The 12,478-nt window shown below is 42.7% G+C and overlaps 1 protein-coding gene across 1 annotated transcript; it reads left to right on the top strand.

The window, feature by feature from the left end:
- Window positions 1–1,243: 1,243 nt before the first annotated feature.
- th2 (tyrosine 3-monooxygenase-like) lies at window positions 1,244–9,625 on the top strand. Its single transcript, NM_001305402.1, is given in 12 exon segments — window positions 1,244–1,484; window positions 2,213–2,387; window positions 2,470–2,558; window positions 2,634–2,701; window positions 2,780–2,830; window positions 2,907–3,052; window positions 3,967–4,102; window positions 4,190–4,259; window positions 4,339–4,395; window positions 6,479–6,574; window positions 6,661–6,794; window positions 8,299–9,625. Coding segments are annotated over 12 exon segments (1,413 nt in total). The 5' UTR covers window positions 1,244–1,259; the 3' UTR covers window positions 8,465–9,625.
- The last annotated feature ends 2,853 nt before the right edge of the window (window positions 9,626–12,478 follow it).

The raw sequence follows: 12,478 nt of genomic DNA, 5'->3' as shown, positions 1-12,478 counted from the left end.
AACTGAACAGGAACTGAATAAAACTGAACAAAAAACAGTCAAATATATTACCGTAGATTTAAATAGATTTATGTAATTAACTATGTGAGATAAAATAAAAACACTGACAATATTAAATTAATTTAAAAAACAAAGATGACACTGAAACCACAAAGATTGTTTTCAATTTTAAAGCATGTTAAGCTGCTCATAGCGTGAAAAGTGCTTTTTCAAAAATAAGGTTTGACCTTTGATGAAGTATAAAGCAATATAATAAGCACTAAAAAAATTTATAAACAAGAAATGATAAAAAATACTTCTAAACGTTGAATCAATTTTGGCTGAACAGGTTGTAAATGAGAAAACACTGCCTTTAAAGGCTTTTCCTTAACAAAAAGGTGCCTCAAAATGTTACATTTGCAAAGAAAGTGCATCGTTGCAAAGCAAATTTTATAAAACTATTAAAGGAAATCCAACAACTAAAAAAATATGCAATACCCCAGAGATCACTGAACAAAAAATCTGGGTGCAATGCTGAAAAATCTTAAACTAAACGGGTAAAAAGAATGCTGACAGCCACAGCCTAAAACACTAAAAGTGAACAATTTAAATAAAAATGTATGTGCTTTCAATATATTGTAATAATAATAATAAACCCTTTGACACCTTTTACCTTCATTTTAGTCAGTTATCTGGCATGTTGAAAATCCAAACACAAAACTCAATGAACTAAATTTAAAATAAATTGTTTGCATTTTTTTTCCAACCCAAAGGAGCTGCATGAGGCTGACGGGGCATCAGGTTGCAGACCTGCTGGTTTGGGTGAATTATGTAACAAACTGACTGTAGTAAAATACATTTTTATTTAAATTATGGTCCCCCAAAAAAACCCAACAATTTATAATGTTTCATTTAGTTTTAAACTAAACTTTACTTAAAAAAATGTAATTTTTTTTTTTTTTTTTTTTTCTATTGGAACCTAAATGCAAATTATTATTATTACTATTATTTTCATATTGCAAATTGAACTGCCAATTGATAATTATTGAGATGCATTGTGGGTAAAAAATAAATAAAACGTAAACCTTCCAAAGCTTAATTGTTGTTTTTCTGACTCGATTTAGTTTGTTAACTGTTAAATAATGGAGCGTCGGCGTACCTCGTGACGTAAATCTCCATTAAACAGGCAGCAGCTGGGGGCGGGGCTTATTTAAACCTGCAGCGGCAGAGGGAGGGGGAGCCCATAAACGACCGGCGCGCGAGCGAGGCAGACCGGGCAGATGAAGACAGACGGAGCGGCGCAGATGCTCAGCGGCAGGAAGCAGAGCCTCATCGAGGACGCGCGCAGGGAGCGCGCCTGCGCCCCCGCGGGCTCCCCGGGGCCCTCGCGCCTCGGAGATGGTTCTGTCTTTGAGGAAAAGGACGGCAAAGTCACGCTGAATGTGCTGTTCGCGCTCAGCGGCCAGAAGAACGCGGGATTCTTCAAAGCAGGGAAAATATTTGAAGTAAGTCCTAAATCTGCTTTTACCAAATTTTACATTTACATTATTTTCTGTTGTATTTTTGCAAAAATTCTATGTTTTGTGTTTCTTTTATGCTTATTGTAAACATACTAGGTGACTTAAATCTTGCATACAGAACACCAAGAACTGTTAAAACCAAACACTTTAAAATGTTTACACATTTTAGTTAGTTAATTCTTAAACCAAACCAAAGAACCCAAAATAAAGAAAATACTAGAGAAAGCTCTAAATTCAGAAATATTTAATTTTGTGCAAACACAACACATTTTCAGATAAACTAAAGAGTTGAAGCTAAAAGCGTCATCGTATGGCCTGGAGGCTAACCCTGCTCCTGACAAATTCATGAAGTAATACTTTCTGTTAATTTTATTTCCTTAGCAACCATTTAATTTTTTGGTCGTCTTAAGGGGGACGAACACATCCAAATATTTTTGATAAGAATGGGCAAAAGTAAACTTTTGGATTTCCATGGCAACAGAGTTTTTTCTTGTTAATCACAACCCACATTCCTCATTTGTTATAATTATCTCATATTGTTTTGTTCGGCTTGTTGCCTACGATTCATATATTACATTTTCACAACATTCGCGCAGCAGGGGAACGGCCTTTTTTGCATACTCTCCACGCCAACGCCGTTCAAAATCTACAAACTCTGCAGAAAAGCTTTTATTTTGAAACATTCTTCCACCTGTGGTCGTACTTCCACCCAGACGTTCGAAGCCAAACTTCTCCACATCGAGAGCCGGCCGGGTAGGAAGTGGAAGAACAACGGGCCTGACCTGGAGTTCTTCATGAGGTGTGAAGTTCAGAGCTCCGACCTGGACGTGTTCCTCAACACGCTGAAGCGAGTGGCGGACGACGTTCGCTCCTATCCAGAGGAAAAGGGTGAGCCGCCCCCCCCCCCCCCGTAACTCTGATGTGGACCGTAGAGCTTCTGACATTCTGCTGATCTCCACCCACAATGCAGTTCCCTGGTTCCCAAAGCAGATAAAAGACCTCGACAGATGCAACGTGTTGATCACCAAATTCGATCCAGACCTGGACCACGGCCATCCTGTGAGTCCAGGTCAAGAAATCCCTCAAGTTTCAAAGTTTTGGAAATCCCTTAACGTTTTTTTCTTTTCTTTTCAGGGCTATAATGATTCAGAATACAGAAAAAGACGAGCCGCCATCATTGAGCTGGCTTTCAGATACAAACAGTGAGTACCAGCTTCAAGTGAAGGAAGATAAAGCAGCTGCTTCTGTGCGCTCCTCCCTAACCAAACCGTCTCCTGCAGCGGAGATCCGCTCCCCACGGTGGAGTACACAGCGGAGGAGACCTCCACCTGGTGCGAACATGACATTTATGGTGAGGCTACAGCATGAGCGGCAGAGGCAGTGACCGTGTTGTTGTTGCGTTTGAAGGCAGCAGGTGTACCAGCAGCTGCGGAGCGTCTACCCCAGCACGGCCTGCAGGCAGTTCCTGGACAGCCTGCAGCAGCTGGAGGAGGAGTGCGGCTACGGGAAGGAGCGCATCCCGCAGCTCAGAGACGTGTCTGCCTTCCTAAAAGGTCCACAAACACTTCAGCTCAGACTAAAAAAACACGCATCAGAAAGTCTGTGACGTTTGAAAAACTGATGTTTGTTAGCCATGGATGATGGAGACTCACAGTGGCAGCATCCATTAAGGTCTCCTTTTTTCTTCTTCTTCTCCTGGAGGTGAAGAATATGCCTTGTCATTCTTATGTTGCTGCGACAAAGTAAAGTGTTTAGATGTTACTTAGTATCCATCAAAGAAGACCGCCACATCAATATCCGTTACCACGACAACAACAAACAATTTGTTCAGCTTCAGGCTTGTTTTGAACAACGTGTGTGTGACTTTGAAAAAGAAGTGATTTAAAAAAACAACCAAAAAGGCAGAAATGCCAGCCGTGGTTTTGCAACTGTGCGCCGTCACACTCATCCATGCTCAAGTAAAAGTTCCTTTCCCGACGTTAGCGACCTCTTTGGTGGTTGCCATGGCAACAGAATGGCAGGGATAACGTGCAGAGAAGCAGTCTGGCATTTTCTATTAACTTTTTTTTATACAGAGCATGTCCTGGGATCTCCTTAAAGTGGAGGGAAAAACCAGATTGTAAAGTTTATTCTAAATTTAAACGTAATAGATTTGTCTTAATGGATCATTTGTTGCATTAAATAATAATAATACTAGTGACCCAAGTAAGAACAAAGATGGTTCTCTATCTCTATTTTTGGTTCAGTAAATCATGTAGGCTGTGAGGAAAAAAGTGTAAAAAGTTACAATTGATAACGATATTTTAAGACTCTTAAGGAGTAGATATCCTGTTTTGTGATTTCAAAATAAAATGTTTGACCAAAAAAAAAAACAAAAAACTTCTTAATTATGACAAAATGTGGTTGTTTCTAATACAGAGGATAAGTGCATCAAACTGAACCTTAACTTTGCGTTGACCTTCTTTAGAAAAAACCGGCTTCCAGCTGCGTCCCGCCGCCGGCCTGCTGTCAGCCAGAGATTTCCTGGCCAGCTTGGCCTTCCGGGTGTTTCAGTGCACGCAGTACATCCGGCATCCGTCTTCCCCCATGCACTCCCCCGAGCCGTGAGTGGTCGTCCCCTTCAGCTCCGTTTGGGTCAGACATCCCATCAGCTGCTTGTGGTTCTGACCCGGTTCTCCCTGCTCCAACAGGGACTGCTGCCATGAACTGCTCGGCCACATCCCCATGCTGGCGAATAAAGAGTTCGCGCAGTTTTCTCAGGTGATTAAACCACACAGAGCTAAAAAAAAACAAGCTAAGATGTCGTTTTATTAACGTATTCTGTTTTAAACGTGTTCAGGAGATCGGACTCGCCTCACTTGGAGCTTCAGATGAAGACATCGAGAAACTCTCAACGGTAAAATTTTAACATTTTCTTCTCTTGTACTCTAAATATTTTCCCTTTAATTCCTTTATACTTAATTCTCCTAAACTATACTTTCATTTAGGACTTATTTTGAAATCCTGATTTCACTTTATTTACTTTTCTGACTCACTTTAGGTTACTTTGTATGTCCCTGATATTTTTTCTGATCTTTTTGTAGTCAAATGATTCTTTTTGTTAAAAAAAATGACAATCAGAAATAAGATGTTATCAAATCCTGACCTACTGCACCACCTTTATATTTTAAACAAGGATTTTACCTCATGAATTTTGAGTTTTTGGTACTTTTTCTGATTTCAACAAAACAAATCCTTCTGTATGGTGGCCCAGAAGGGCACAACACAACACATTAACTTTACACACAACACATTAACTCACAACACAACACATTAACTCACAACACAGCACATTAACTCACAACACAGCACATTAACTCACAACACAGCACATTAACTCACAACACAACACATTAACTCACAACGGAAGTAAAGCAGCAATTGAAGTGCTTTTATTCTGAAATTTGAGCGGCTCACTACCTAACAGGAAGTAAATAACGTCACAGTGAGCTGTGGAGGGAGCATGGTTTTTCTAAAGGAGCAGCTAGCAGCAGTGTTGCCAGAAACTTTCTCTTTATTACGGTTCTCCTTCCTCTAAACACACACAATATGAACGCACACTCCTCCCTCCGCTCTCACGCCCCTCTCATTCGCTGAACGCACGCTCCTCTCATCTCCTTTCTTCCGCTCCCTCCTCTCACAGAGGCACGTGCGGTCCCCAACACACACACACACACACACACACACACACACACACCCACACACACACCCACTCCGCAACACTAGACACCAAGAATGTGGAGAGATGGGGTTTAGTATTTTGGAGAGTTCTACTTGGTAATCATGTTTCCATGTTTGAGTTCATAAAATCATCCCAGGGAAAGTCTCTGCTTCAACTCCTGCAGGGAAAGCTGCATCTAAATCTGACGCCGTGTTTGCATCTCTCTGACAGTTTGAAGCCAAAGCCCCTCCCCCGCCTCTCTACCTGCTTTTCCTCTCTACCTGTTCACCTGTTCACATCTGAGTTGTTTCCCCCCGCGTTCCTCCAGTGTATCCTACACAGAGAGCGCAAAATACGGTCATCATAGGTTGACACGATAGTCGGCGCGCTCCGGCCTTGCGCATGGAAGAAAGAGCAGCATATAGCGGGGATAGAGCGGGTTAAGAAAATGAATGAAAGAAGGCCGGTCCGCTGAAGAAATATTCAATACTGTCCTCCTTTTATTAGATCAGGAGAAAGAAGAATACACAGCTTTCGTTGGGTTTTTCCCCCTACTGGACTGATTTAGCACCCGATCCGATGATTTTTCAAAATAAAAGATAGTTTAGACTAATAATAAAAGGATTGATAAACGCAGACACCGATCGGACCATAACTTTAGCTGGTATCTCCTCCTACCTACACGCAGCCGCAGTGTCAGGCTTTAAAGAACACAATTTCTAAGAGGCGGGGCGTTGCATCCCCCCCAACAACAGGTTAGCTTAAGCTAAGGTTAAGCTTAGCTAGGTTAAGCGTCTCTGCCTGGTGCGTTCACTGGGCTTCAGTACATAGAAGTTCAACAGCCACACGGCCTAACGTAGTCCGCTAGTATATATTCATGAGGGAAAAAACCCGCCGAACAGACCCTAAAACCGCCCAAATTATGCAAACCCGGCCAAAGCCATTTTTACCTGCAAATTTAGAACCAAAACCGCCCAATCTGGCAACACTGCTGCTATCTTCTCTTGTAGAAAAACCATGCTCCCTCCACAGCTCACTGTGACGTTACTTACTTCCTGTTAGGTAGTGAGCCGCTCAAATTTCAGAATAAAAGCACTTCAATTGCTGCTTTACTTCCGTTGTGAGTTAATGTGTTGTGAGGTAAGTTAATGTGTTATGACCCTTCTGGGCCACCGTACTTCTGCATCTGAACTTTGCGCTTTCACGCTCTAGTGGTCGCGCCAGGTACGGCATTGTCTCCAGAACAACCAGAGTTTTGTGTTTGGTTCTGTTCCTGCAGTTGTACTGGTTCACGGTAGAGTTCGGCCTCTGCAAGCAGAACGGAGCGGTGAAAGCCTACGGCGCCGGGCTCCTCTCTTCTTACGGAGAGCTCGTTGTGAGTTTCTTCTTGTCCTCTCCAAATGTTTGGCTGTTTTGGTGCACCCATGAGCTCCCAAAATCTTTTTTTTTTTAAATCCGCAGTACGCTTTGTCAAACGAGCCGGAGTATAAACCCTTCGACCCAGAAGAGGCGGCGGTCCAGCCGTATCAGGACCAAACTTACCAGCCCGTTTACTTTGTGTCCGAGAGCTTTGAGGACGCAAAGATGAAGCTGAGGTGATCATTTCAGACACCATGATGATCATTGCTGCGTAAATGCACAACTAAACTTCAACACGTTGGAAAGTAAAAAAATAAAAATAAAATAATAAAATAAAAAAAAAGCCCTAAATAAATAAATCCCTAAATTCTTTATTTTTTCCCCTGTATGTTTCAAACAGACTTTTAGAGTAAAATATTTCATTTTCTGATTTCGTTCTTCACATGTAGGCCCTCTTTTTATGTATAAAATTATCACCACTTTGATTTAAATAGATATAACATTTAAGGCTTTTCAGCTCTTCCTGCTTTACAGGAAGTCAACCAGGAAGAGCTGCTACAATTTACCTAAAAAATAATCAAAACTCGCATATTGATTTGAAATTGTGGTTCAGTAAGTTCATCTTTTTAAAACATATTTATATAGTTAATTTTTTTTACATTTTTTCAGTGCAGGTACCATTTCAGCTCGTCATAAAAATCATGTGTTTCTTATTTTAATATAGAAATTAGCATTCATTCTCTATTTTAAAACTAACATATCAGAGGGGAAATTCAACTCCACACAACTCCTTTCTTATTATCAGAGATGAAGTTTTATGCGTTTTACGAGGGATTTTACTTTAGAATTTCCTGAAAACAGAGGAAAATGGTGCAAAAAAAAATAAGAGTCCAAACAGATCACATGAATCTGTTTTAGCAGTTTAAAAAAACAAAACCAAAGGTAGTTGTTGCTTGGTTAGTCCACTAGAGGGCAGCAAGCATAACAAAATAAAACTAGAGAGCAGAGATCACGTGAGGGTGTGATTTTTTTTTTTTAAATGAAAAAAATGCTGTTACCACCATATTTGTTTTTTTTCTTCTTCTATTTTTAACTTGGAAGTTCCTCAATATTCTTTTTTCCAGGGACACTAAGAGATTTTAGCAAATAAAAACAAATATATGTTTTAGGAAAAATGTGTGTCCTGATGAGGAAAAACTTGCTTTACGAATCCTCCCATCTAGGCGACATTTTGGACCCTTGATATCGTCACAAATTACAAAAGATAGCAGGTGCTCAGCCTCTATTTTTTACTTTTCTCAAAATAACCAGATTATTTATTATGATTTAGTCAAAAAAAAAAAAAATCACTATTCCATGTTTTGAACCATATGAGAACTGGATTGAGTTTGTGTGATGTCGCTTATAGAAAACTGTTTACTTCCAGCTCCGATAGAATGAAGGAAATGCAGTGACCTTTTTCCCCTGCTATGTTTGAGAAAGATGTCAGGAAGTGGTGAATCGGTCTGAGTTTCCATGGCAACCACCTGTCAATCAGGAAAGAGCTTGCTGGAAGTTCACATCTCTACATCTTGAAAGCAACATTTAACGTGGGTGCCAGCAGGCATTAAAGGTTTTGCTAATTCAAAAAAAAAAAAGAAAAGTCGTTTTTCCTCATGCTAAAAGCTAAAATCAGTTTTTTTTCCTTTGTCTTCTTTCACAAAACTGGTGTTTGAATTACACCCACATCTTTTTCTGCAGGAGATACTCTGCCAACATCCAGCGCCCTTTCGCGGTCCGCTACGACCCGTTCACCTGCAGCATTGAGGTCCTGGACCAGCCGGCCAGGATCCAGAGCGCTCTGAGCCAGATGAGGGAGGACCTGAAGACCCTCCATGGGGCTTTGGAGAAGCTCGGCTCGTCTTAGAAGTCCAAACATGCACGGTAGCTTCATGAAGCAGCAGGTATTCAGCATAGAGGCTCGTTTGAGCAGATCGACTCTGTGCTGTAGATGAAAATAAACTTCTGCTTTCATGAAGCCGCAGCCATCTGCAGGCAGATTGAAGCTCAGAAAACCGTTAAACCGCTACAATACGCAGCATGTAGGCCCATCCCCACCTTCTGCTTCCAAACCAACCTTTTTCGGTTTGGAAAATTCTTGGAAGCCATCTATCTTCATGTTTTATTAAGCAAAGGGAAGGAGGGAATTATGAATGATTTAAGTATCGTGTTGCCTCTGCTGGTGGAGGCCAGAGCCAGCGCGGGGGCGCGGCACGTCAGAGGGGCCAGGTCAGCGGGACCTCACACCCGACCACATCACGGCCTGCCGCTGACAGACCCGCTTCGCTCCTTCGTCTTTCTGCGTGCAACTGCAGAATTTGGTGGGTTTTTGACGGACGGCCAGCGTTCCCACTTCCAGGCGGGCATGAAAGCGCGTCAGAGCGCTGCGCGCCGGTACCTCCCATCAGGAAGACCAATCGTCTTCGTGGTCCCAAAAGCAGCAGCAGCAGCATCCAGGCGGCCACCACCTTCCGCCAGGACCATTTCCCATAATTCCACTGTGCAGTAAATCACAGTCGGCTGTCTGCGCTCTGACCTGAAAGCTCAATTCGATCTCATGAACCCAAATCCTCCAGAAAGCCACAGCTGGGATGTGAATCTGCAAACTAAGGCTGGTTGCCGGGGCAACAGTTACAAGGAGCCTGGATCGAGCTCTTCAGGCGTGCGTTCGCCTCGCAAACACTACATAATTCAAAAAGTGCTCTCCTTACGGATGTGAGGGCTGCTCCCGTCCTCTGAGCTGGCCGGGGTCACCGGGTTCGCTCTGCCCTCACCTCAGCCGAGGCCACCAACACTTTCTGATGAGGGGAGAACGAGACGCCTAAAACGGCTCATTTAAAATGACCGGGCCAAGAAAAATGAGGATTCTCTGAAGAGACGGCGCCCCCAGAATGCAACAGTTTCCTACAAATGTTTCTAAGATGTGTTTCAAGATGTTGTGCAGAATTACGCAATTGTTAATTGATCTTTTGTGAGTTAGAGAAGGAGAAACTATCAAATATTGACAATAAATTGTGACTGAATGGGCTCTTCATTTGTGTGAATTTGTACAATTCCTTAAAAACCTTCTTTTTTAAACTAGAACTATTGTTTTCTAAATCCATCCATCCTACACTGCAGTTCCCATCACTTAATCCCAAAGACAAATGCTGATTGTGAAAGGCAGAAACGACGCCTGAAATGGAACCAGCATATTAACGAGTTTACTCCGCCCATCTCAACAACTCACAGAAAACAGGCGAGTCCATTTTATTTTGTGTCCACCTTAAGATCCGAACAACTGCCAATCAGAAATAATCAATTTATCAATATGTAGGATCTGATCAAATAGAATTTCACAATAAATATCCTAAAGGTTGTTGGAAGTGTGCTTCATTTTGAAGCCTGCCTCTAGTGGTCATTTGAGGAACTTCAACGTTTGATTTTACATTAAATCAAACGCGTTCAACAAATGAAGACTTTAAAAACGAGAAACAAATCAAAACTTGACGAGAACATTTGCCAAAAATCCACAAATTGATCAAAACACAAAGTTAAAGTTGTTCAGTTTAACAGTTAAGTTAATAAAATATTTTTTTTTAAGAAAATCTAATTTTCGGGGTTATAAAAAAAAAAAAAACCTCACTCCCTAACACTTGCAATGAATAAAATAAAATAAAATTAAGGTTGTTTCTTTATATAAACAGGGTTGCATATGTATTGATCCATCCTGCTTCACTGGGTTGCTGGAGCCTATCCCAGGGCCACAATCACACACACTCACATGCGCACCTAGGGGCAATTAGGAGACACTACTCAACCTCTGAAGCATGTTTTTGGACGGTGGGAGGAAAACCCACGCATGCACAGGGAGAACATGCAAACTCCACACAGAGAGGACTAAGCCAGGATTTGAACCAGGAACTACTTACAACCCGCTACACCACCATATGTGTACATTTCTGCCATAAATCTGACTTTTTAACTTTGTAACCTGCTTCCAGTGGTTAGATAAAAAAAACCTGGCAACATTTGACAACTCCTGATTAACTTTCAATCTGGGAACGGAAAGTGGTAAAAGGAGGAAGAAGAAGAAGAGAGGCGCTCCATCCAGAGCTCCACGAAACCAATCATTTGACTACCACTGGTGTGGAAAGCGGTTGCCATGGCAACTACAAAGAATTTCAACAGTCTCTATAGTTGGCTGTAGTGTAGGTCTCTTTTTCTTTTGTACAATCAGACAAAAAAATAAATAAACTTACCATTGCAATGACGTCTGACGTTAATGGAAGACCCGTTCTAATGGAAATGGTGCAACGTGTTCACAATGGAGGATAAATATAGAGAAACTTAAAATGTATTCAAATTGCTGAAATTGCAGACGAAAGATAAAGGTCGTATTCGAGACGTAGAAAGTAGCGTGGGCGGGGCCACAAGCTCCCCGCTCCGAGCTCTCAGCAAGGGGAATGGGAAGAGACGGCGGCCTTATTCCTGTTCAACAGCGCGGCCCAAATGTAGAGGTGAATTTCTAATGAACTCCTGCCGCTCTGCAGAAACTATGTCCAAGGAAATGGCACAGGATTTTAAATTTTGGCTAAAAACGACACATTCATAATGTAAAGATCACTGAGAAGGCTTTTACAAGAAACCTGAGGAGGATTGGAGTGGGACTGTCAGCCGAAGACTTGTTTTTGACCTTTTACCTGGAAAAATGAGAACCTTCATTTAACAGCATATGTCCTCTGGTCATTTACAGATACAGGCTGGTCTAGGCTAGATAAACCTCTCGCTCGGTGACCAGTTTGTAAATATGGTGATGTCCAGGTCAGAAAATTCTATTTTGGGTAAAAAAAAACTGAACACATGGCACCTCAGTATAAAAATGTCATTATGGTTGGTTCAATGTAAACACCGGAGGATAAAATCTGTTTTTAAAGTGTATGACGGCAGCAACTGTAATTTAGAGAATCAACACGTCCAATCAGAAGCGGCGATGACCAGGGCAAATGGTTTCATTTTGGGGAAATCACCACAAACGAGCCGTGAGATGAAATCGAAGGCCGGCCTCAAAGCGCTCTAATCTCCTGCTCTGTTTGCCCTGGTATCCCGCTCCTCATTATTTTTGTTTGCTCCGTCTCCGTTGAGCCTGGGCTTAAAGTTGGCCGGGCCGCGGCGCGATTATCCGAGGGGGGGGGATTAAAAGAAAGTTGGATTTTAAGGCCGTCTGATTTTGCTTTCATCCATTTCACAGTTTATTAGTCGGCAAACCAAAATGACGTGGAGAAGGGATTGTGCTCGAGTTACATGAGGGGTAGAAGGCGAGGCACTGGGGCATCTGAGGAAAGAGTGAGGGGCTGCGGAGGGCAGTTCTGCTCACCGGCCATCAGATGGCAGCCTTGAGTCGCTGCTTTTGAGGAGCGGCTGAGGCTCCTGAATCATCAGCCAGAGCGGTTTGCTCCGGTGGAAATGTTTCAGCAGCAGCTGCAGCTCCAGCCCCACCTGCACCCAGAGCACGGCGAGGAGAACCCAGCGCGTCCGACTTGTTCAAACAAAAGGAGAGCAGTAGCATGTTTTGCTTTGCGGATGGCGGTGAGAGCGCCGCGTCCAAGAAACATAGTGGGTTGATGAAGCGCTTGAAAAGCGCGGCGCTCTCCAGCTGCTCCACGCTGTCATGCGGAGACTCCGCCGTTGCACAATACGACCTAGTGTTCTCACCTGAGCGCAGCACAATACGGCGCTCTGTTGGGCGACGCATTGATCCCGCACATCTGGAAGCGGGCGATCAGCCGTCAGCCGGAATGATTCATGATCGACTTAATTAAATGAGTGCTCTCTGCAGCCCAGCGTGGCGCCTTTGAAAACTGAGAGCGCGCTCCCGCTCATGGCATTCCTGCCACGGCAC

Source organism: Oryzias latipes, chromosome 23 (genome assembly GCF_002234675.1).
Source record: "Oryzias latipes chromosome 23, ASM223467v1".
Classification (NCBI taxonomy): domain Eukaryota; kingdom Metazoa; phylum Chordata; class Actinopteri; order Beloniformes; family Adrianichthyidae; genus Oryzias; species Oryzias latipes.
The sequence above is the reverse complement of the archived record's forward strand: the minus strand, read 5'-3'. Positions and strand labels throughout refer to the sequence as shown.